The 24,501-nt window shown below is 52.1% G+C and overlaps 1 protein-coding gene across 7 annotated transcripts in view; it reads right to left on the bottom strand.

The window, feature by feature from the left end:
• Nucleotides 1-4,466: 4,466 nt before the first annotated feature.
• The window catches only part of SLC27A1 (solute carrier family 27 member 1), a 31,899-nt gene continuing 11,864 nt past the window's right edge, over nucleotides 4,467-24,501 (bottom strand). For 2 of the 7 annotated variants that reach the window (XM_028483059.2, XM_055082021.1), the window contains exons 3-13: nucleotides 17,931-18,325; nucleotides 17,645-17,806; nucleotides 17,480-17,549; nucleotides 16,624-16,739; nucleotides 16,442-16,551; nucleotides 9,430-9,639; nucleotides 8,148-8,274; nucleotides 7,921-8,058; nucleotides 7,684-7,848; nucleotides 7,136-7,282; nucleotides 4,467-5,895 (exon numbers count right to left, since the gene is read on the bottom strand). In XM_028483059.2, the coding sequence (XP_028338860.1) occupies nucleotides 5,738-5,895; nucleotides 7,136-7,282; nucleotides 7,684-7,848; nucleotides 7,921-8,058; nucleotides 8,148-8,274; nucleotides 9,430-9,639; nucleotides 16,442-16,551; nucleotides 16,624-16,739; nucleotides 17,480-17,549; nucleotides 17,645-17,806; nucleotides 17,931-18,325 (1,798 nt within the window). In that variant the 3' untranslated portion in view covers nucleotides 4,467-5,737. Of the gene's footprint in view, nucleotides 5,896-7,135; nucleotides 7,283-7,683; nucleotides 8,059-8,147; nucleotides 8,275-9,429; nucleotides 9,640-16,441; nucleotides 16,552-16,623; nucleotides 16,740-17,479; nucleotides 17,550-17,644; nucleotides 17,807-17,930; nucleotides 18,326-24,501 lie in introns of all 7 variants that reach the window. The other 5 variants (XM_055082019.1, XM_055082020.1, XM_028483060.2 and 2 more) reach the window with 4 other exon arrangements.

The raw sequence follows: 24,501 nt of genomic DNA on the forward strand, positions 1-24,501 counted from the left end.
CCCGTGAGCCATGGCCGCTGAGCCTGCGCGTCCGGAGCCTGTGCTCCGCAACGGGAGAGGCCACAACAGTGAGAGGCCCGCGTACCGCAAAAAAAAAAAAAAAAAAAAAATGAAGTTGAACCTTGTAGTAGGCAGAATGATGGTCCCCCCTAAGGTGTCCACACTGTAATTCCCGAAACCTGTGAATATGTTAGGTTACTTGGCAGGGGGGAATTAAGGTTGCAGATGGAATTAGGTTGCTAATCAGCTGTCCTTAAAAGAGATTACCTGGATGAGCATAATGTACTCACAGAGGTCACTAAAAATAGAAGAAGGAGGACCAGAGAATTGACAGCATGAAAAAGACTGAACCCACTGTTGCTGGCTTTGAAGATGGAGGAAGAGGCCACGAGCCAAGGAATGTTGGCAGTATCCAAATGCTGAAAAAGGCAAGGAAATGGATTCTCTCAGAAGCTCCAGAAGGAATGCAGCCCTGCCAAACCTTGATTTTAGTCAAGTAAGATCCATTTCTGACTTCTCACCTTCAGAGCTATAACTGGTGTTATTTTAAGCCACTAAGTTTGCGGTGATTCGTTACAGCAGCACTAGAAAACGAATACAGATCCATACCTCATGCCATATACAAAAATTTAAATGGGTCAAAGACCTGAATGTCAGAGCTAAAACTAAAAAATTCTTAGAAGAAAGCAAATGCAAAAATCTTTCTGTCCTTGGGTTAGACAATGATTCCAAAAGCACGAGCAGCAAAAGACAAATATATAAACTGGACTTCATCAAAATGAAAACCTTATGTGTTTCAAAGGATACCACCAGAAGAGTGAAAAGACAACCCACGGGATGGGAGAAATTTGCAAATCATATATCTTATAAGGGTTTAGTATACAGAATATATTAAGAACTCTTACAACTCCAAATAGACAACTGAATTAAAAATTGGGCAAAGGGTCCGAATAGACACTTCTCCAAAGAAGGTATACAAATGGCCAATAAGCACATGAAAAGATGTCCTGTTTATTAGCCCTCAGGGAAATGCAAATCAAAACTACAATGAGATATCACTTCATACCCACTAGAATGACCGCAATAATAAAACAAGTAGTGCTGATGAGGATGTGGGAAATTGGAAACACACACTGCTGCTGGTGGGGATATCAAATGATGCAGTCACTTTGGAAAACAGTCTGGCAGTTCCTCAAAAGATTAAACATAGAGTTACCGTGTGACCTAGCACTTCCACACCTAGGTTTATACCCAAGAGAATTCAAGACCTGTTCGCACAAAAAACTTTTGTGTGAATGGTCACAGCAGCATTACTCACGATAGCCAAAAAGTGGAAATAACTCAGTGTCCATCACCTGGTGAATGGTTAACCAAAATGTGGTCTGTCCTTACAATGGTATATTGTTTGGCCATAAAAAGGAATGAGCTACAACTTGGATGAATCTTAAAAACATATTGAGTGAAATAAGTGAGACACCAAAGGCCACATATTATATGATTTCATTTCTATGAAACGTCTAAAACATATATCCGTAGAGACAGAAAGTAGTACTTGCCAGAGGCTGGGGAAGGGGAACGGGGAGTGACTTCTAAGGGACATGAGATCTCCTTTTGGGGTGATGAAAATATTCTGGAACTAGACAGAGGGGACGGTTGCATAACCTCGTGAATATACTAAAAGCCACTAAGTTGCACATTTTAAGAGGGTGAATTTTACGGTATATGAAAAATAGCTCACGTAAAAAATAAACCAGTGGGCTTCCCTGGTGGCGCAGTGGTTGAGAGTCCGCCTGCCGATGCAGGGGACACGGGTTCGTGCCCCGGTCCGGGAGGATCCCACATGCCGCGGAGCGGCTGGGCCCGTGAGCCATGCCCGCTGAGCCTGCGCGTCCGGAGCGTGTGCTCCGCAACGGGAGAGGACACAACAGCGAGAGGCCCGTGTACCGCAAAAAAAAATAAAAAAGGGAGGATCCCACATGCCGCGGAGCGGCTGGGCCCGTGAGCCATGCCCGCTGAGCCTGCGCGTCCGGAGCGTGTGCTCCGCAACGGGAGAGGACACAACAGCGAGAGGCCCGTGTACCGCAAAAAAAAATAAAAAATAAAAAAATAAACCAGCGATTCAGGCACATGAGACAGCAGGAGCGAAGGCACTGAGGCCAGACACAGGCTGGAAACAACCATCTGTGGTACAAGGAAAAAAGCCTGCAGGATGACAGTGCTAGCCAGAGCCTGGACTCTTCCTCAGAGTGATGGAGACCCTCAAGGGGTGTGGGGCAGGGATTCAGCCTGCAGCCGCCTGTCCTCAAGAAGCTCTTGGCCCCCAACTCTCCTCCTCCATGTGCCCTCTCGGGCAGCTGCTGCTCCTTCCTGGTCCCTCATGCACTTCTCACCTCCTGCCTCTCACAGTGTACTTGCCAAGGCCAGGCTGGGGCATTTTTCTTCCCACATCACAAATAAAGACATCCCCTCTGTGCACATCCTTCCAGGGCCCCTCCAAAACGGAGAGGCTCGGGGCACAGCACCTTCGGATCCTAGTTCTCTTCCTGATTTACCGAGGGTCCCGGGGGCAAGTCACAGAGCTTCTCATTTGGTATAAAAAATACAGAGCTATCAAGCCACGAGAAGGCATAGAGGAACATCAAATGCATCTTGCTGAGAGAAGCCAGTCTGAAAAGGTTACACATGGTGTGATTCCAAGTCCATGACACTCTGGAAAAGGCAAAACTGTGGAGGCAGTAAAAAGATCAGGGGTTGGGGTAGGAGCAATGAAGAGATGGAACATGGGAATTTTAGGGCAAGAGAAACTATTCTTTGTGATACTTATAACAGTGGATGCATGTCTTTATGCATTTGTTGAAACCCACAGAATGTATAACAGAGCGAACCCTAATGTAAACTGCGGACTTGGCTTCATAATAATGTATCTACATAAGCTCATCAAGTGTAACAAATGTAGCCCACTAATGCCAGATGTTAATTATAGTGGAAACAGTGGCACAGAGGTAAGAGGGTATATGGGAACTCTGTATTTTCCGCTCATTTTTCTGTAAACCTAAAACTGCCCTAATAAGTAAAATCTATTAATTTTATTATTTTTTAATACGTTTATTTATTTATTTTTGGCTGCGTTGGGTCTTCGTTGCTGCGCGCGGGCTTTCTCCAGTTGCGGCGAGCCGTAGCTACTCTTCATTGCGGTGCGCAGGCTTCTCATTGCGGTGGCTTCTCTTGTTGCGGAGCACGGGCTCTAGAGCGCAGGCTCAGTAGTTGTGGCGCACGGGCTTAGTTCCTCCGCAGCATGTGGGATCTTCCCAAACCAGGGACTGAACCCGTGTTGCCTGCATTGGTAGGCAGATTCTTCACCATTACGCCACCAGGGAAGTCCCCTACTAATTAATTTTAAAAAGCAAACAAACGCAGAGCCTTATCCTAAGAGACATCAGGATTATTTTCTTGCTGGTCTGGAGAGAACTTCTTACACTGCTGCAACTAGCGTCACAGGCTTTGCAATGAGAAAGGTCCCCACTGGGCCACTTTCTCACCAGAGCCCCTGACAATGAGTTCATTCCCCTCCCTGTGCCTTCAGTTTCTTCATCGGTACAACGGGGACCATGATGATACCTTTGGAGGTGGTTGGATGTCTGAAGGGATGTTACCGAGAATGCACTTGCTTAACAGCACACCAGGGAAGCTCCATCCCCACCAGCAACAGATCCTTCTCCCACCCTCACTGGGCATCTCAGAGGCTATACCTTACATCCCCCTCCTTGCACTGCGCGCAGCCAAGGACCAGCTCCACACATCAATGGTTCATCCATCCTTGAGCTGGCCGAGGACTCATCCACCCCCCATCCAACCCCAGGGTCGCCCCCTGGATGCTCCCTCCTAGCAAATGCTCCATTGTCATAAGACTTTCTTCCTCTGTCCCTTGAAATGGAGACAAGACAGACATTATAATTCGGGAGGTGGGACAGCAGAAGGTGGGAGCTGAGAGTATGAACTCTGGAGCTCAACGTCCTGGGTTCAAATCCCATCTCAGCTACCCTTGCAGGCTCAGTGGTTCTCGCCCAGAGCTATGGCCTTATGTGCTGTCCCCACACACAGAGAGGGGCTCCCTTCCTGGGGCAGCCGGATGTGCCAGGACACATCCTCTGTCCCCGGCCATCCTGTGCACCTGCCGGAACTCACAGGCAGATAGGCTGTCCCTCTCCCGGGACCACCAAAGTCAGCACGGGGCTACGGGAGGACCCGGAGGCTGCAGGGAGGTGGCGAGAACGCTAACCCATGTGCCCCCCCGCCCCCCATCCCCAGACCCCTGAAGCCTTGCAGGTGGGAGAAAAGGCAACAGAAGCTGTGAGTAAAGGCTGAGTGTGTTTTGCTCACGCCTGGTGACTGTGTGTTCCCCGGTGAGGGGCCTGAAACCCACAGGGTTCTGGGCCACGTGGGGACAAACGGTGAGTGACTGAGCTCCCATCAGGCACCAGACACTCTGCAGGTTTATTTCTTAAATTCAGCTAGGAAACAAAATCTCAGTGCTTAGAAAGGCCCATGCAAAACAGCGTGGGGTCACCTGCTACTGGCCTTGCTGTTCTAGGGGCGGGACGGTACTGCCAGAGGGAGGGACAGAGGGGCAGCTTGGGTGGCGGGCCCCAACGATGGGTGTCCGGGCTGAGCCATCGACGAAGCTGATGGGGATGTCCGAGCCATCCTGGAAGGGTTGTCTCGGGATGTCACCAACCTAGGGTCCAAGCTGTCACTAGCAAGGCTAGTGGGACATTCAATAGGCTGGAACGCCTGAGGCCCAAGAGGCCATCTCAGATGCCACCCCTGGCCTGGAGGCTTCCCCCAACGCACTGCTGCCACTCCCATGTGTCCCTCCAGCAGCCACACCAGGTAAGATCCCCAAGAGGCCTCTGCCAGGGTGAGCATCCGAGCAGTGGGCTGAGCTGCCACCCAGAGCCATCTTCAGGGCCCCTCCAGCAGAAGCTCCGTGGAGACGCCTAACAGGGACATCTGGGCAGGGGAAACATCCAAGTGGTCACAGTCAGTTCCAGAAGTTTCTGGGGTATCAGGAAGGGCAGGCAAGGCAAGGGAGACCCACCAGGAACAGGAAGTGCAAAAGGCAATTGGCCCAGCCGGGGAGAGATTTCCCGCGGACCTGCATCCCTGGCCGAGGCCCCCCTGCCCCCGGGCTGGCCAGGCAGACACCCCCGGCTCCTCAGTTCAGCAAGGAGAGTGGAGGGCCTGCCTGGAGCTCATGCAGGGCTACAACGACCGGGAATCCAGCAGCCTAGGGAGGTCTGGGCTGGGTGGGCCTTGTTAAGGCACAGCTGAGAGGGAGGTGGAGAGGCCCCACTCGGGTTTACCACCCAGTGGGGAGGACCCGCGGAGGCCCCCAGGGCAGCTGGGCCTCCGCACAGACCCCAGCTCCCAGGAAATGTCTGTTCTACTTTCGGCAGGAAGAGGGCAGGGGAGGAGAGATGGAGGAGAGAGGTGAGGGCAGCCAGGGACAGCAGGGAGGCCGAGAAGCAGGGAGCAGAGACAGACACACACACAGACACAGGAGTGGAGGACAGGCAGGGGGCAACCAGAGGGGGAGAGGAGGAGGGTGAAGGCGGGAAATACAGGCTCCTCCCGAGATCCAGTTTCTCTGCCCCCAGGACAGGGCAGGGCTGTCTGGCTCAAGCCCCCTTCGCTTGCTGGGGCTGGTGCAAAGCCTCTGGTGGGCCGAGGAAGAGCGTCAGAGAGAGAAGGCGCCCGAACAGATGCGGGTGTAGACACCCTGATCCAGAGGCAGGTAGTGGCCCTGCTTCAGGTCCAGGAAGAAGAGCCGGTCTGAGGTCTGGCGTGGGTCGAAGCCCTCGTGCTGCAGCCTTGTCTTCTGAATCTTGAAGGTGCCTGTGGGGATGGGGGTGGAAGTGGGGGTGGGGTGGGGACTCGGCAGGGGGATTCCAGGAATCCCCCCCTCAACTCGCCATCCTGTCCTGTACCTCCAGGCCTCTGAAGAGGCCTCTGCTAGGAACATTCTTCCCCATTTTGCCTGCCTTACTCCCCCCTGGCCTTTGGATCTCAGCTTCATGCCCTCTCCTCCAGGGAGGCCTCCCTGACCACCCTCATCATGGCCTGAAATTCTGTGTACCCCCTGCCTGGTCACATGCCGACCCCCCACAAGACCAAGAAGGTGACAGGTGTGGGTCTGTCACACAGTAGGTCAGGGGTCAGCAACTTATAGGCCCATGGCCCACCCCACGGGCCAGATTCGGCCCACCATACGAGGAAGCCGTGCCCACTCACGTACACACTGTTTACTATTGCTTTTGCCCTACAGCTGCAGAGCTGAATTATCGCTGCAGAGGCTATGGCCCGCAACTGAAAATATTTACTATCTGGGACTTTAAGGAAAAGTTTGCACTCCCTGCGGTAGACTATTAAAAAAGGGTTTTGTGAAAGACAGGGTTAGGGTTGGTAGAAAAAAATGGAGGGAGAATCCCTGTCTGCTCTAGAGATGGGAAGGTTTTTTTTCTTTTCAAATGAAACTTCAAAGGCACAAACCTGTGTGCATTGGTGGCAGAGTGCTGAGCATAGCTGCCTTCCAAAAGCACAAACCACAAAATTGAAAAAGCAGAGGTGGTAGTGGTGGTGGTGTTTAGGTTTGTATCAAAATTAGAGGCTTCTTTTCAATAAGGGGCACCATGGACAGAGTTAACAGATTCCAAAACAGAAGAGATTTAGAAGGTGTGAAACCGCTAAGGAATTAACATCTAGACTATTAAGGGAAATTCCCCTATATCACAAAGAAAGATGAGGCAATACAAAGACGGGTCAAAGATACGAAGAAGGGTGATTTACAGCAGAGGAAACCTCGGAGGTGTGAGATGATTTGCTCAAATTTCCTAGTCATCAGAAAAAATGCTGACTATGAAGAAATGCACCAAATACTGCAGGATTCCCAGTGGGAGTGGGAGTGGGAAATGGAAAGAAATAAGTATGTAAATAAAACAAGAGAAGGGCTTAGCCCACAGTGCCGGCTGGCCATGAACCATGACGTCGGACCTGGCACAGGGACTGAACTAGGACAAATAAGTAAATGACTGAGGAACTGACAGACAGATGAATACACGAAGAGAGGGGGCCGCACCTGTGGTGTCCACCTGGGGCAGGAGGCGCAGGAAGATGGGCCGTGCGTAGGGCGCCAGCACCTTCTGCAGCTCCTGGTACAGGGCATTGGGACTCAGCTGGCCGTGGGGGTCCGCAATGGCCGCCATGCCTGCTTTGCCCTCCACCCCTGGAGACAGAGGTTTGGCTGAGACCACCACCCTTTGCCCCTCCATGGGACCAGATCCACCCTCCAACGGTGGCCCCTGGCTTCTGATCTCCAGTCCCTTCCACCTGGAATAATGCTCGCCAAAGCAGCAAACATTTTATGGAGCTCCTGCTGCACTCCCTGCAGCCCTGAGCCACAGCTGATTTCATGAGCCCATTTTCTGGATGAGGAAACGGAGGCTCAACATCAGGCGAGGAGAAATTCCAGATCCAGGACGCCACCCTGTCGGGTGCAGTTGTCCAGGTTGTGCACTGCTTTAGGACCTGCCTACAAGGGTACCTGTACCTCCAAGCTCCTCCTGTCTGGGCTCCTCTGGGGCTGCTCCCAGGACCCTAGGACCACCCCCAGAGCCCCCAGCTTGCCTGGCACGGCCACCCCGTACACGGCCACATCTGTCTGGCCCAGCAGGCGACTCAGCACACCCTCCACCTCAGTGGTGGAGACGTTCTCCCCACGCCAGCGGAAGGTGTCCCCACTGCGGTCCCGGAAGTACATATAGCCCAGCTCATCCATCACCAGCACGTCACCTGACAGAGAGGAGAGGGGGAGGTAAGACGGCAACCTGCCATCCCTACAGCCAGCCCCCAGGGTCTGCACACCTGAGAGGTAGGCGCTGTCACCCTTGCGGAAGACGCTGTGGGTGATCTTCCTGCTCGTGGCACTCTCGCTGATGTAGCCATCGAAGCGACGCAGCGGGTCCTGCTGGTTGATCTGGCCCACGAGGAGGCCGGGCTCCCCTGGGGAGGAGGCAGCGCTCAGGCTGTGCTGGGCGGGCAGGAGGTGGGGGGCCCCAGCTCCCCGGGGGACTGGGCGGGACCCTGCTCACCCGCCTGGCATGGGATGCAGAGGCCCTGGGCATCCCGCAGTAGTTCCATGGTGTCCTCATTGACCTTCACCAGTCGGATGGGGTACACATTGGGCAGGATGCGGCTGTTGAAGCCACAGGAGCCGACCTGGGATGCGGCCAGCCGAGTCAACGAGGAGCCCCAGGGTGACACGGTGTCCTCCCCCCACCACACACACACCTTGCCTCTCCTGCCCCAGGGCCTGGAATTAGCACTCCTAGTGTCACCCAACTCTGTGACCTTGGATGATCTGAAAGAGGGGGGTATTAAGTGCAGCATCCTGCCAGGCATCATGCCCCCTCTCCCACCTTCCCAGCCTCCTTTGCAGTCATGTGAGGAGACCTGCCAGCCGGCCGCCACTTCCTGGTCCTTAAAACTTTCCAGGCTGGCAGGAAGTGGATGGCCAAAGTGATCCTGAAGCCATGTAGGGACACTGGCAGAGCTCCTGCCCGCTGCCCACCGCATGTCACCCTGCCTGGCTCAGTTCTATGAGCAGAAAGGCCTGTCTAATGGGTTTCTGCCACTGCACATGGTTGGGTATACTGGTTAGAGCAGCAACCTCTGCTGATAACGGCCAGAGTGTGCTCTGGGGCTGTGCATTCAACAGATGTGCGAGGTGGGGACTGTGCCTTGTCCTCAGGTGCTGGGGACCCAGCAGCGAGAGACAGAAAGAACCCCTACCCCCTAGGGCGATGTATTATTCTTCTCATTCTCTGTTCCTGACTTTGGATGGGAAGGGCTTGATAAGGGAGAAGGAGAGTCCTGAGAGGGCAGAGTGGAGATAATAATCGTTAATCATAAAAGCATCTGTTTGCAGAGTGCCTACTGCACGGGGAAGGGGAGCTGTGCTGAGCTCATGATGTTGGGTGATTAGAACAAACCTAATAAGTTGTTAACCCCATTTACAGATAAGGAAACGAAGACCCAAGGAGTCTGAGTGACTTGCCCAGTAGGAGGAGATCAGCACCCCATTTCTGGCCCTGGATCCCCCAGAGCCCTGCTCTCCCCTGCCACCTCCACTGCTACAGATTGAGGCTCAGAAAGGCTGAGGCGCTTGCCCAGGGCAACACAGTCCCGCTGTGAATGTGAGCTCAGGGGCGACAGTCCCATGACTAGGCAAAGCCAGAAGAAAGCAGCCGAGTGCCCTGGCCGAGCTGCCCACCACAATCCAGGCTGTGCTTTGGGGACACGGGGCCGGCGAGGCATAGGTAGCAGCGATCCCTGAACCCCGAGACCTGGCCGGGCCGCCTCGCCCGCGCCCACCTTCCCGTCCATGTTGGCGATGCTGCAGTTGCACTCGGTGGCTCCGTAGAACTCGCCGACCTGGCGCACGCCGAAGCGCTCCGTGAACTCCTCCCAGATGGCTGGCCGCAGCCCGTTGCCCACCGCCAGGCGCACGCGGTGCCGCCCTTCTGCCTCGCTCACCGGCTGTTTCAGCAGGTAGCGGCAGATCTCCCCGATGTACTGGACCACCTAGGTGGGTGGGAGGTGAGCAGTGGGCGCCTGCGCTGGAGCAGAGAGGAGCCGGCTGGGGGCGGAGGCTGCCGCGGGCCAGAGACGCCCAGACCCAGCGACCTGCCCCACTCCAACCTGGGCGCTGGCAACAAAACGGCCTTAAAGATGATAACAGTAAGGAAACAGACCAGGCCTATCCATTCCCTCAATCCCCAACGCGCCTTCCATCTGAGTGGATGCATCGCGTCCCCCATGCCCCTCCAGCGCTCCCTCTATCCCCTCCGCTGCTTTCTGGGGACACCACGTGTGGTGCACGCAGGCAGGAAGGTGAGCCGTGGCGTTGACACCCCACAGGGCAACCCTCAGCCCAGAGGCGATGTGCTCTGCACTGTCCCCCAGAGCCCCAACCATCTGAGCTCAGGGTGCCCACGGTCCTGATCCTGGGGTGGGACCACTCTCAGGTGCATGCTCTTCGCTGCCTCCCTGAAGTCACAGCAGGGACCCAGCCCCAGTTGCCCATGGAGTCACCTACTCACTGCCCACCCCCCCACACCGCCCCCAGGGCTCCTTCTCTCCCTGTCTTGTGGCTCCACCCCCTGGGGTCAATTCCCAGATACCCCAGGTGCCCTTGAGTCCTCATCTCCAGGACGGCTTCTTAATGATACCCTCCCCATTTTACAGATGGAGAAACTGAGGTTCACAGACAGTAACCACCAAGGCTGATAATGTGGTAAAATTTGATATGTATCTGGGCATCCTGGCTCCAGTCTCAATGAAGCAGTTACATGTTCAGAATTAACCACCATGGCAATCAGTACAGCTTCAAAGTACTCACTAGATGAAGTACAAAATTCGACCTGTGATCAATTCCATCTGGCCCTGCCGCCCTCACTGCCCCCTCTCCTTCTAACTCCTATGCTCACTCGGCTCTGCCACGTGGGTCTCCTCCTCAGGGCCTTTGCACATACTGTGCTCTCTGCCTAGAACACTCTTCCCCCAGATGCACCTGGGTCCTCAGGTCTCAGTTCAAATGTCACCATGACTGAGAGGTATTCCTTGAGCGGGACTTGATAAGTATCTGATAAATACAAGTGCACTGAGCACTCACTACCAGCCAAGCAGAGAGCTCATCTGTTTAATCTTCCTGAGACTCCATGTTGGAGAGGAAGGCACTGAGACCCAGAGAGGGGACACAGGTGGCCCAAGATCACCAACTGCTGACCAGGAAGCAAGCCCCAGGCAAGGCAAGATCAGAGACCATGATGGTTTCTCTCCCTCTGCCCCCAGGCTCCTTCATGTGCTTTGGGTGTGGCCCAGCCCACCCCATCTCCAGGACAGAACAAGTCATACAGCCTGGCCAATCAGTCCAGTCCATCCCCAGACACTGATTGGTTCAAGGATAAGCATGTGACCACAGCTAAGCCAATGAGAATCAGCCCTGAGACTTTTAATGGACTGGTGGGAAGACAGGCTCTTTCTCAACTAGAACTGCGGGGAACACTCCTGGAGAAGCAGGGGTGGGGAGGAAGCCACCCACTAAGGAAAGAAGAAAACAAGAGGAAGAGGAAAACAAGAAATAGAGAGAGAGAGAGAGAGAGAGAGGCCCTCCTTGATCAAGGTGTGCATGAAGCTGTCCACCATGTGGCCTCCTCGGTTCCATAAGCTAATAAATCTCTTTCCTCAAGAAAGCCAGAATTTAGGTTAGGGCTGGGACTAGGGTTTTGGTTTTACCTGTCAACTGACAAAGTCCTGCCTAAATACATAGCTGCCCTCCAGACCATCACAGGTAGACGCAACCACACTCTGAGCAGCTCTCAGCTGTCCTCTTCAGAAACCAGGCTGGGGAAGGGACAACACAGCCACAGTTGAGGCAGCTGAAGGTTTCAATGACCCTGTGGCCCTGAGGCCACATCTACATACTGAGAGCCAAACAGCTGATCTTTACTCTGGCCTGGACCCTTGGATAGACCCAGGGCTGAAGGGAAGACAACTCAGGTCAGCTCAGAGAGGCAGACACCAGGTGCCCCAGCCGAGACCTCCAGCCTGCAGGGCAGCACCTGGACAGAAGCTGGCAGTGAATTGTCAACCTGGGACCCCCACTACAACTCCCGAGTCAGGGTGACCTCGTACACCAAATGTACACACCCAAGTGGGTATGGGGAGACACAGGAACTATACACCCATGGATGGATGATGGGTTGACTTACCTATCGCCTGCCCATCTGCTTTATGAGCTAAAAAAGGGGAGTTCTAGATTACAGCCTGCTGCCTCCCATGAGGATGGCTGGGCAGTTGATCTGCGCCATGCCCACTGCTGCAAATAAAACAGCCACGCAGTTTCCCCCATCCTACAGCCAGCCATGAGATGGGATTTCTAAACCCAAACGCACCCTCTTAAGTCTTTTTGGCATCCTTGTTAAACTTGACCTTTGAGGATTCCATCCTCTACTCCTTCAAGGAAACAGAATGGAATTTCAGGGGCCTGGAGACAGTGAACAAAGCCCGATGCAACAGAGTATGTCAAAGACAAAGAGAGGGACCACCAGACACCACAGGCCTCCCGGTGGAGGACATGACATCACCCACAGGGAACCCTTGCCAAAAAAGTAGAACTTGAAGTGATCAAATATCTAGATCAGTGGTTCTCAACCACAGTCTAGACACCTGACAATGTCTGGAAACATTTTTAATTATCACAGTTGGGAGGTGGGGTGCTAGTGGCATCCAGTGATTTTAGGCCAGAAATGCTGTTAAATAACCTATAGTGCCCAGGACAGCCCTCACCACAGAGAATGATGCAGCTCCAAATATCCACACTGCTGTGGTTGAGAGATGCTGTGCTTCCACTATGGAGAACAGTATAGAGATTCCTCAAAAAACTAAAAATAGAGTTACCATATGATCCTGCAATCCAACTCCTGGACATATATCTGGACATAACTCTTAACTTGAAAAGATACATGCACCCCAATGTTCATAGCAGCACTATTTACAGTAGCCAAAACATGGAAGCAACCTAAATGTCCACTGACAGAGGAATGGATAAAGAAGATGTGGTACATATATATACAATGGAATATTACTCAGCCACAAAAAAGAATGAAATAATGCCATTTACAGCAACATGGACCGACCTAGAGATTATCATATAAAATGAAGTAAGTCAAACAGAGAAAGACAAATATCGTATGATATCACTTCTATGTGGAATCTTTAAAAATGATAGAAATGAACTTGTTTATGAAACAGAAATAGACTCACAGACATAGAAAACAAACTTAAGGTTACCAAAGGGGATGGGTGGGAGAGAGAAATTAGGAGTCTGGGATTAACATATATACACTACTATATATAAAATAAACAACAGGACCTACTGTATAGCACAGGGAACTATATTCAATATCTTGTAATAATCTATAATGGAAAATGGAAAATAATCTGAAAAAGAATATATATATAACGTTTATATATATATAACTGAATCACTTTGCTGTATACCTGAAACTAACACAACATTGTATAAATTAACTATATGTCAATTTTAAAAAGTAGTTAAAAAAACAAAACAAACCAAAAAAAGTGCTATGCTTGACCCTACTCCCAAGGTACAGGAAGTGCCAGGGAGAGAGAAGCATGTCAAAGGACCTTCCAGCAATACCCAGACTGGGAAAACACTACAGGCCAAACTTCATTTCTTCAATAAATAAATTACAAGGAGGGGTGGGAGGAGAATGAGGGAGAGACAAGGGGCACCTACAGATGAAAGGATTCTTATAAGAAACATCAACCAGTTGCAATGTGTGGGTCCTACCTAAAAACTGATTTTTTAAAAAAACACAGAAACAAAAAACCCCCATATTTTGACATGGTAAAACACCGGGGATCAGGCCATTGTCCAGATTCCTGATAATTGAGAAATCACTGGCACTTTTTGGCTGTGATAATGATACTGAGGTTATGTGTTCGTGGGGTTTTTTCCTTCTTTTTTACTCTTTCTTTTATTGGGGTAAAATACAATATAAAATTTACCATCTTAGCCATTTCTTTTCCATCTTAGCCATTTTTAAGTGTAAAGTTCAGTGTATTAAATACATTCACATCGTTGAGCAGCCATCACCACTATCCATCCCCATAAATTTTTTTTTTTTTTTTTTGGCCACACCACACGACTTCCGAGATTTTAGTTCCCTGACCAGGGATAGAACCCAGTCCCTCAGCAGTGAGAGTGCCGGGTCCTAACCACTGGACTGCCAGGGAATTCCCCCCGCCCAAAATATTTTTACCTTGTAAATCTGAAACTCTATACCCAGTAAACACTAACTCCCCATTCCCCTCTCCCCTGGCCTTGGCAACTACCATCCTACTTTCTGTCTATGATTTTAGCTACTGTGAGTACCTAATATAAGTGGAATCATGCAGTATTTGTCTTTTTGTGATTGGCTTATTTCATTCAGCATAATGTCCTCAATGGTCATCCATGTTGTAGCCTGTGTCAGAACTTCCTTCCCTTTTAAGGCTGAATAATATTCCACTGTAGGGATGAACCACATTTTTGCTTATCCATTCATTCTGTTGATGGACACTTGGATTGCTTCCATGTTTTATTTATTGTGAATAATCTCCTATGAACATGGGTGTACAAAGATCTCTTTGAGACCCTGCTTTCAAATCTTTTGTTTCATTTTTTTTTAATTAATTTATTTACTTATTTTTGGCTGCGTTGGGTCTTCGTTGCTGTGTGGGGGCTTTCTCTAGTTGCGGTGAGCGGGGGCTACTCTTTGTTGCAGTGCACGGGCTCCTCATTGCAATGGCTTCTCTTGGTGTGGAGCACGGGCTCTAGGCCCGTGGGCTTCAGTAGTTGTGGCACGCGGGTTCAGTAGTTGTGGCTTGCAGGCTCTAGAGCACAGGCTCAGTAGTTGTGGTGCACGGGCTTAGTTGCCCTGTGGCATGTGGGATCTTCCCGAACCAGGGATCAAACCCAAGTCCCCTGCATTGGCAGGTGGATTCTTAACCACTGCGCCACCAGGGAAGTCCCAAATCTTTTTTTTTTTTTTGCGGTACGCGGGGCCTCTCACTGTTGTGGCCTCTCCCGTTGCGGAGCACAGGCTCCGGACAAGCAGGCCCAGCGGCCATGGCTCACGGGCCCAGCCGCTCTGCGGCATGTGGGATCCTCCCAGACCGGGCCACGAACCCTGTGCCCTGCATCGGCAGGTGGACTCTCAACCACTGCGCCACTAGGGAAGCCCCCCAAATCTTTTGTTTTAAAAACAGCCCTCACCAGACACAAAAGGCCACACAGAGATCCCATTTCTAAGAAATGTCCAGAACAGGCAAACCCATAGAGACAGAAAGCAGATTCATGGTTGCCAGGGGCTGGGGGAAGGGGAATGGGGAATGACTGCCAGTGGGGACAGCATGTCCTTTTGGGGGTGATGGAAATGTTCTGGAACTACATAGAGGTGGTGACTGTACAACACTGTAAATGGAATAAGTGCCACTGAAGTGCCCACTTTAAAATAGCTAATCTTGGGGACTTCCCTGGCGATCCAGTGGTTAAGACTCTGCCCTTCCACTGCAGGGGGCGCGGGTTCCATCCCCGGTTGGGGAACTAAGATCCTGCATGCTGTGAGGCATGGCCAAAAAATAAATAAATAAATAAATAAAACTAAATAGTTCAAAAATTGAAAACAACAAAAAAGCTAATCTTACGTGAATTTCACCTCAATTGAAAAAAAAAAACCAATCCTCATCTTTCAGAGGTTTTACTGACATATCTATGCAGGAAACACGCTGCTATCTGGGGCTGCTTCACAACAACACAGAAGGAGGGATGTGCTGGGGGCGTGGAGGAGGCAGGATAGGGTATCTGATGTCCTCTGGAGCCGAGTGATGGATACCTGGGAATCCCCTAAACTTTTCTGTCCACATTTATGTATATTTGCAACTCTCAAGAGTTAAGTTAATAAACGGCCTGTCTTCTATTTCAAGATTCAGATTAGCAGTTTTCCCCAGACCACCCCCCACCCACCCCAAGCAGAACATAAAATCCTCAAAAGCACAGCAGGGCAGAGTCATCGCCCGGAGGGATCCCCCAGGATGCCCGGCCCAGAGCCCCCACCCTGTACAGCTGTGTGATCTGGGCAATTGGCTGAACATCTCTGGGCCCCACCTGTTCAAGGTGGGGTCAGCACCTGCCAATTTGCCAGTCCCTGGACACACCCCCTTCCCTCCCCTCCTCACTCCTTCTTCCACCTGGAGGAAGGAACTAGGCACCTGTATTTCCACCCCCATCACAGCACTGAAATCCTCGGCCTGCTCTCCTCTCATTGTGGAGGGGAGAGGAGAGGAAGGGACTTGTCTTAACCCCTACCTGCTCTGCAGGACAGTGGATGCCCTCCACCTCTGCTTCATGCTTATCCCACCGGGAAGCCCTGGGCTTTGTGGCCTTAACCAGCCCAGCGCGGTGACTGCACTCATTTCCCTGCAGCCACCAGCAGGGAAGACCTTCGGGGCACAGGGTGTAGGGAAGGCAGCACCTTAAGGATCTCAGGCAGTCTGTGTCCAATCCCAGCTGCATTAAAAAGCCTCAGTTTCTCCACCTGCAAAATGGGTATGAGGCCTTTGCCCGCTCCCAAGCAGCTGTGAGGTTCCAATCAGTTTACATGTTGAAGGTTTAGCCTCGGGCTGGGCCTTGAGCACAGAAGCACTGACTGCCCCCTCCCAGACCCACCGAGCCCCTGGGAGGCAGCCATTCAGAGCCATATACTTGGAAGGGTGAGCGGAGGGCTGGAGGTGCGAGGGGGGGGAGGGGTGGCCTGACCGTGCAGTTGTACTTGTCGCAGTCATCCCAGAAGCGGCTGGCTGAAAACTTCTTGCGGAGGACCACGGTCAGCCCGTAGATGAGACACTGACCCACGCCAATGATGTTCCCTGCAGAGAGTGGACTCGATGAGGGGTCCCCAGTCCCCCGCCCCCTCCCCCGCCCGAGCTTCCCTGTGGTACCTGCCGAGTGGTACAGGGGCAGACAGTCGTAGAGCACATCTGCCGCCTGCATGCTGTAGGAGTGGTGAACAAATGCCGCTATGCGGTAGTACCTGCAGGGGCAGGGAGTGCAGGGGCTGGGACCCACACCCCCGAAAAAAGCATGGAGTGGGGGGAGCGAGCTGCATACTGAGGCAGAGCCAGCCCAGCTCATAGGGGACTTATAGGCTGGCAGGAGAGGAACATGCAACAAATAAAGAAAATGGTGCTTGCTGCCATGAGGGATATAATAGAGCAAAGGCATAGAGAGAGGCTGAAGGGGACAAAGCCAGGGAGGGTGGGGTAACCTGCCTGGGGAGGTGACACATGAGCTAAGGCCCGGCAAGAAGGAGCTGTAGGGTGAGCTAGGGAAGGGCACCCAGGTGAAGCGTAGAGCATATGCAAAGGTCCAGAGGCCAGAAGGAGTCTGGCAGGTTTGAGGAAGTGTGAGGGGTCGAAGAGGGAGCGAGCGAGAGGTGGAGAGGAGGAAAATGACATCAGAGAAGTGGCAGGTGCCACACAACACGAATACGGCTTTTATTCTGAGGGCCAAGGAGGGTACAGGGAGGCTTGGCACAGAGGAGGTCTGATTTAGGATTTTAAACCTTATCATGGTCGCTGATGAGAAGGGGGCTGTTGGGGGCAGGAGTGGGGACAGGAGGAGACTGAGGAGGGGCAGAGGGCAGCACGGTGTCCTGAGATGGGCTGTGGGTTTTACCCAGTTGGGATCAAGATGCCCACAGGACCCTAACAGGAGCTGGGGGTCGGGGGGATCAGGCCATAGAGAGGACCTGGAGTGGCTCTCCTGCGCTGGGGGCACTGCCCACGGGCCCCTCACCTGCTGTGTACGACGATGGCAGCCTTGGGCAGCCCCGTGGTCCCTGACGTGTAGATGTAGAGGAGTCGATCTAAGAGAGATGTGGGTGTTGGGGACCGGAGGCTGGCGTGAGGGGGACAAGGGGACTGGGTGGGCATCGGCAGGGGGGATCCCACCTGGACTCACCATCCATGCCCTTGCCAGGGGGCTGGGCTAGGGGGGCTGTGGAGGCCTCCTTCAGCAGCGGGTCCAGGAGCTGGGTGTCCGGCAAGACACCCTCGGGCCCCAAGTCTCCAGAACAGAACTTGACCAGGCTCTTGCCCAGCTGTCCACTCACCTCAGCCACCACTGCGGCCCAAAACATATGTCACGGTCAAGGATGGGCAGGTCCCCTCCCAGGGGGGGAAGCACCATCTCCCTGCCCTGGGCGGCCCCAGACCCCCACCGAGATGCTGCCCACACCCGGCCTCACCCGCTGCCAGCTCCCGTCCGAAGACCAGGGCCTTGGCACCCGAGACGCCCAGGCAGAAGACCAGGGGCTCCCGCCGCAGGTTAACGTTGAGCAGCACGGCCTCCATGCCCGCCTTGGCCAGACCCAGCCACAGCCCCACGAACTCAGGCCGGCCCTCCAGGAAGATGGCCACCACGTCGCCTGGCGTGTAGCCCAGCTGGCAGAATAGGTTGGCCACGGCATTGGAGTAGGCGTCCAGCTGTGCGAAGGTCCAGCACATGCCGCTGCCCGCGTCCACCAGCGCCAGGTGCTCAGGCTGCCGCCGTACCACCTCCTGGAAGATCTGTGGGATGGTGTGGCGGGCGCGCTGGTGCCACCGCAGCTCCAGGCGCACGCGCATCAGCACAAAGAGGCCGCTGCGAGGGGGGACGAGGGGACGGTGTCACTGAGTGTCCTGCCCGGCTTCCAGGAGACCACCCCAAGCCTCAGCATCCCCACGTGGAGAAAGCGGAGGAAAAGGTCCGTGTATTCCCAAGGGTGGCAAGTGTTCAATGAGAACCCTTGGGTTGCCGGGTCTCTTGGAGAAACTAAGGGCAAAGGGCCATTTACCACTCAGCCCAGAAGTAGGCGGATTCTCACAGCTGGCCAGGCCATGCAGTGTAAATCAGAGTCACCCTGTCCTCCTCCGCCACAGCTTGCTTGGTGACCCTGAGGGAGCCAGGCCCAGTCCTATCCTTGTTTTTCTCTCCTGGGGCAGCCCAAGTGCCCCATGCTGACCCCCCACTGCCTCCAGCTTGGACTCCTCATGCCCCGCCTGCTTCAACCGGGCCCTGGGGTCCACCCCCTGAGCTGGGGGGCTGTTCCACTCCCAAGTTACTCAACGGCACTAGGCACAGATGGCTGAGCCATCCAGCACGTGTGCCCCCACCCAGGGGAGGAGGTGCCTCTGCCCCAGGTGAGGCCAGAAGACAGGCTAGTGAGAGGCCCTGATGGCAGGTGTCTTGTTCCTCTGTCTCCACCTGCTAGTAAAGACAAGGAGATCAGAGGCCCCAGGGGAAAATAGAACCCCAATAGAAAGAGCCAGGCTCCTAAATGACCCTGTGGAGATGAGCAGTCATCACTGATGATGCCAGGCTGTCAGATGAGTGAGACATGAACTTGTTTGTATTGTTTTAAGCAAATAGAAATGGCTTTAGATCACAGAACCAAGAAAGCTAGAATTTCTCAGTGCAGGAGCTCAAGAAACAAGTGGTCTTCTGGCTTTACCTGGCTCCCTGCCCTGCCACCTGACTCTGAGAGGTAACTCTGTGCTGGGTTAAGCCACTGTCAAGTGGGGACCTGTTTGTTACAGCAGCTTGCTCTGCCCTGACCGAGACAGATGGTCCTCACTCTGCCCCCAGGAAGGTTACCTGGGTGTGGTTCCCCAAATCCTAAATGAACACTTAGAACGGGGGGAATTTTATTATATGTAAATTACACCTCAAAAACAACCCATGAAGACAGAGCAGATTGGTGTTTACTAGGAGCTGGGGGAGGGGGAATGGGGAGTAACTGCTAATGGGGACAGGGTTTCCTTTTGGGGTGATGGAAATGTTCTGGAGCTAGATAGAGCTGATGGTTGTACAACACTGTGAATGTACTCAATGTCGCGAATGGTAAATTTTATATTATATGCATTTTACTACAACAAAAATGAATGAATGAATGAAACTCATGAAGACTGTCTGTGGCAAGGTTAAAAACAGGAGTCCTTACCTTCCAGATACACACCCTGGAAAACTAACAGATAGAAAGATGTGCCACTGAGATTCAGACAGAGGAGGAAGTGGGTGGAGATGAGGAAACAATCATATGAAGATCACGGAAGCTGGGGGATGGGCACATGGGTTTATTACATTATTCTCTCTGCTTCTGTAAGCTTGAAATTTTCCATAGTAAAATGTTTTTGTTTTTGTTTTTGTTTGTGGTACGCGGGCCTCTCACTGTTGTGGCCTCTCCCGTTGCGGAGTACAGGCTCCCGATGCACAGGCTCAGCGACCATGGCTCACGGGCCCAGCCGCCCCGCGGCGTGTGGGATATTCCCGGACCGGGGCACGAACCCGTGTCCCCTGCATCAGCAGAGGGATTCTCAACCACTGCGCCACCAGGGAAGCCCCAGTAAAATGTTTTTAACACAGATTTTTTAAAAATTAAATAAAAAAATAAATTTAAAAAATAAAAAAAATTTAAATAAAAATTTAAAAATTTAATTAAATTTTTTAATTTAAAAAAATTTAAAATAAAAATTTTTTAATTAAAAAATTTTTAATTTTTTTGGCCGTGCCGCGCAGCTTGCAGGATCTTAGCTCCCTGACCAGGGATTGGAATGGGCCCCCTGCAGTGGAAGTGTGGAGTCCTAACTACTGGACCGCCCAGGGAATTCCCTAAATTTTTAAAAATTTTTTAAAAAATCAAAAATCAAAAAAAAAATTTTTAAATAATGTTTTAACCCTCCAAAGGCTCCCACTGTTTTTTCAATCAAATGCCTTCCCTGTGGCCTGTAAGGCCCAGCACGGCCCAGCCCCATGCATCTGGCCACCTCATCACCCTCCATTGCCCCAGTTTGCTCTTGCCTCCTTCCCTGATCTTCAGCAGGGGAGAGGTTCCTGCCCCAGGGCCTTTGCCCAGCTCCCACTGCCTGGAATACTCTGCCCCAGGCACCTCATCTCGGCTCCTTCTCATCCTTCACCTCTCAGCTCCAATGACACCTGCTCAGAGGGGTCTTCCCAGCCCTGCCCAGCTTGGATCAGTATGGCTATTTTAAAATATCCCTGCAAACCCTTTGACAGTCCTCCCTTTGAAAGGTGGGTTCTATTTCCCATCCGCTTGAGTGTGGGCAGACTGAGGGGCTTGCTTCTAAGGAAGAGAATGTAGCAGAAGTGATGCTATGTGACTTCTGAGCCCAGGGCACAAAGACAGCACACCTTCTTCCCAGCACGCAGGAGCCCTCATGCCCTCTCGCTTTCCCTCTCTCTCAGGACACTGGCCCTGGAAACCCAGCACTGAGCTGTAAGAAAGCCTACACATAGGAGATGATAATGATCATTTTTTAAGCCCCTAGTTTCAGGGGTAATTTGTTACACAGCCATAGGTAACTGATACATTCCCAGCACCCACACCCCCCTCACCACCGTTTTATTCCTTCAAAGTGATCATCACGATCTAAAACTGCCATCTTCCTTTGTGGGTTTCCTGAATTCTTTGTCTTTTTCCATGAGAGCAGGCACCCTGTCTATCTGTCTATTGTGTCCAGGGCTGTAGTCCCAGCACTAGAAACGGCCTAGAATGTAAGGACGATGCTAGTGTCCCACAGGCTGGCTCAAATGCAGCCCAGTCTCTTCTGCCTGTGTGACTGCAGTTGTTGAACAGTGTCTCCAAAAATTCATGTACACCCAGAACCTCAGACTATGACCTTATTTGGAAACAGGGTCTTTGCAGATATAATTAAGGTAAGTATGACATGAGGTCTCCTGATTGCCTAGGTGGGCCCTAAATCCAATAACAGGTATCTCTACAAGAAGAGAGAGGGACTTCCCTGGCGGTCCAGTGGTTAAGACACTGCACTTCCACTGCAGGAGTCGTGGGTTCAATCCCTGGTCGGGGAACTAAGATCCCGCATGCTGTGCAGTACAGCCAAAAAGTAAAAAAAAAAAAAGAAGAGAGAACACAGAGACACAAGGGAGAAGGCTCTGAGGAGACAGAGGCAGAGACTGGAGTGATGCAGCCACAAGCCAAGCCAAGGACGCCTGGACCCCCCAGAAGCTGATTTTGGGCTTCTGGTCACCAGAACTTTGAGACAACAAACTCCTTTTGTTTTAAGCTACCAAGATTGTGGTAATTTGTTACGGCAGTCCCAGGACACTCATACAGTGGGCATGGGTGGGTACATCCCTCTCTGTGCCTCCTGGTTAATGGGGACAATAAGATCCCATGCCTTCCAGGTCATTAGGGGATAAAAGAGATGGATGGAAACTTCTAAGGACAGGGCCTGGCGTGTCCTACATTCTCAATAAACTCTGTTGCTATCCTCTCCCCAGGGAGGTATGCACTGTCAGTAAGAAAACAGAATTGAATTAGCATTTTATCTGCCCAGCAACTTGACTCATACCTACCCTGTAAGGAAGAAAGAGGAACAAGCAAGTTCCAAGAGCCGGGGACAGCCCAGGAAGTCCCCTGGGGGTAATGGTCCAGGGGAGGAGGCAGGACATGATCTGAGGGCCTCGTGCAAACACTGATTCCTCAAGTGTCTGTCCCGGAGCTGTGAGCCCCAGCAGAGCCCAGAGGAAAGAGAAAGTGCCCTGGAGTCAATGGCCTTGGTTCAGATCCTACTCCACCGCTTACCAGCTATGGCACCTGGGCAGACCCTGCTCTCTCTGGGCCTCAGTTTCCTTACTTGGAATATCAGGAGACCGAACATAAAAAGCTCCAAGGTGTTCTCCAGCTCAGCAAAGTGTAGGTACTGCCATTGTCCTATTTACAAAGAGGAAGCAACGCCCAGAACAGCAGTGCATCTGTAAATGGGGGAACAGTGCAATTCTCGGCCTAATACCTGCCAAATGTATTAAGTGCCCAACCAAGAAGAAGGATTGAAAAAGAGGGATTCATAGTTACTCTGCCCAGGAGGGTCAGGTCCTGCCTCTGGGCTTTGCACCTGCTGTTCCCTCTGCCTGGAGCACTCTTCTGTCCCCCAGGTCTTTGCACGGTTGGCTCCTTCTCATCTGACCACCTGTGCTGGGTGCTCCACACCTACCGCCCTGGCTGCAGTAGCCATGCACTATCCTTGCCTCTCCCCCACGTGCTGTATTCTTCTTGTCACTTTCTGATGTTTAAATTACTTCCTCATTTCCTTCTCGAGCATCCTTCTCCCTCATTAGGCTGTGGGCTCCATAGGACAGGAAAAGCATCATCTGGTGTGTTCATGGCGTGTCATGGTGACCATGGCATCCCCGAAGCCCAGACAGGGTGTGGGGCACAGGAGGTCCTCAAGGATGGGTAGAACAAATGACTTTCTCCAGTGCAGACTAGCTGGAATCCGGTTATCTCACAAGCATGGCCAAGACCCCACCATCACAAGCCTGAAACAGTGCAGTCACCTCCCCCTGGTCTCCTGCCTCCACCCTGGGCCAGGCCCCATTCTCTGTGTAGTGGGGTGAATGGTGGCCCCAAAAAGATACATCCAAGTCCTGATCCTCCAAACTTGTGAATGAGCCCTTATGTGGAAAAAGGGTCTTTGCAGATGTAATTAAGTTGAGGATCTTCAGATGAGATCATCCTGGATTTAGGATGGGCCCTAAATCCAATGACAAGTGTCCTTCTAAGAGACAGAAGAGGAGACACAGACATAGAGAAGAAGGCCATCTGAAGACGGAGGCAGAGATTGGACTGAGTGATGCAACCACAAGCCAAGGAACTGCCAAGGATTGCTGGAAGCCACCAGAAGCTAGGAGAGAGGCATGGAACAGATTCTCCCTCGGAGCCTCCATTAAGAACCAACCCTGCCCACACCTTGATTTCAGACTTCAGGGCTCTACAACTACCGCAGAACAAATTTCTGTTGTTTTAAGTCCCCCAGTTTGTGCTACATTGTTATGACAGCCACAAGAAACTAACACACTCTGCTTCATCTCCAACCTTTGTCTATCTTCCTTACCGCTCTCACCCCAGTGGCCCATTCAAGAGGGCAGAGGGGGTGTGTCTCCATTCCCACTGTCTGGGAACAAGTGCATTTCCTGCCTGGCTGCCCCAAACCCTCCTCACCAAGCCACCCTCTTCCTCCATGCAGGCCAGCCTGGCTGTGCTGCTTCCCTGCTCAGAACACTTCCCTGGGAACATAAGACTGTCTTCTGCTCAGTGTTCAAAGCTCTGGAAATCTGGCTCTAACTCCAACACTGCCCAATTCATAGACCTCCCGCCATCACAATAGCCCCTTTCACACCCCCTGAAACATGCGGCCTGGTAGTCCCATGTTCACTTTCTTCTATCAGCATGTGATGGCTGGAGCCACAGCAGCCAATAAGAGACCATGAGGGTAACTAACTGGAGACGCCAAGCCTTTGAAGCAAGGATGCCAGAGCAGAAAGGCAGAAGGAACTTGGGCCAATGATAACATGCTGAACACAAATTGATCAACCTGAAGCCACCTCATGTCCCAATACCCCATTGCACATGGCTATAAATGTGCTTTCCTGTTGATGCCACTTCTAGTTGTGATTCCCACTACTTGCAGCTGAAGCCTCCTCATGGAGAACACCTACCCAGAGGAGCTGATCCACAAGTGCAGCACACCTCCACAAAGTACCACCACATGCTGGACGTGATGACAGGAATGGGGACACACAGGTGACCAAGGTAGGCATGACCCCTGCTGCTATGGGTTTACAGTCAATAATCAAGGAGAAAGCAAACAAAACCAATGACAGTTTTATACATTTCCTAAGAAAAAAGCAACAGGATGATGTGATCAAGCACGACCAGGACAGACTTCACCCATGGGGCAGGGGAGCCTTGTCTGAGGACGCAACATGTGCACTGAACTTTTTTTTTTTTTTTTTTT

Source organism: Physeter macrocephalus, unplaced genomic scaffold (genome assembly GCF_002837175.3).
Source record: "Physeter macrocephalus isolate SW-GA unplaced genomic scaffold, ASM283717v5 random_4, whole genome shotgun sequence".
Classification (NCBI taxonomy): Eukaryota; Metazoa; Chordata; class Mammalia; order Artiodactyla; family Physeteridae; genus Physeter; species Physeter macrocephalus.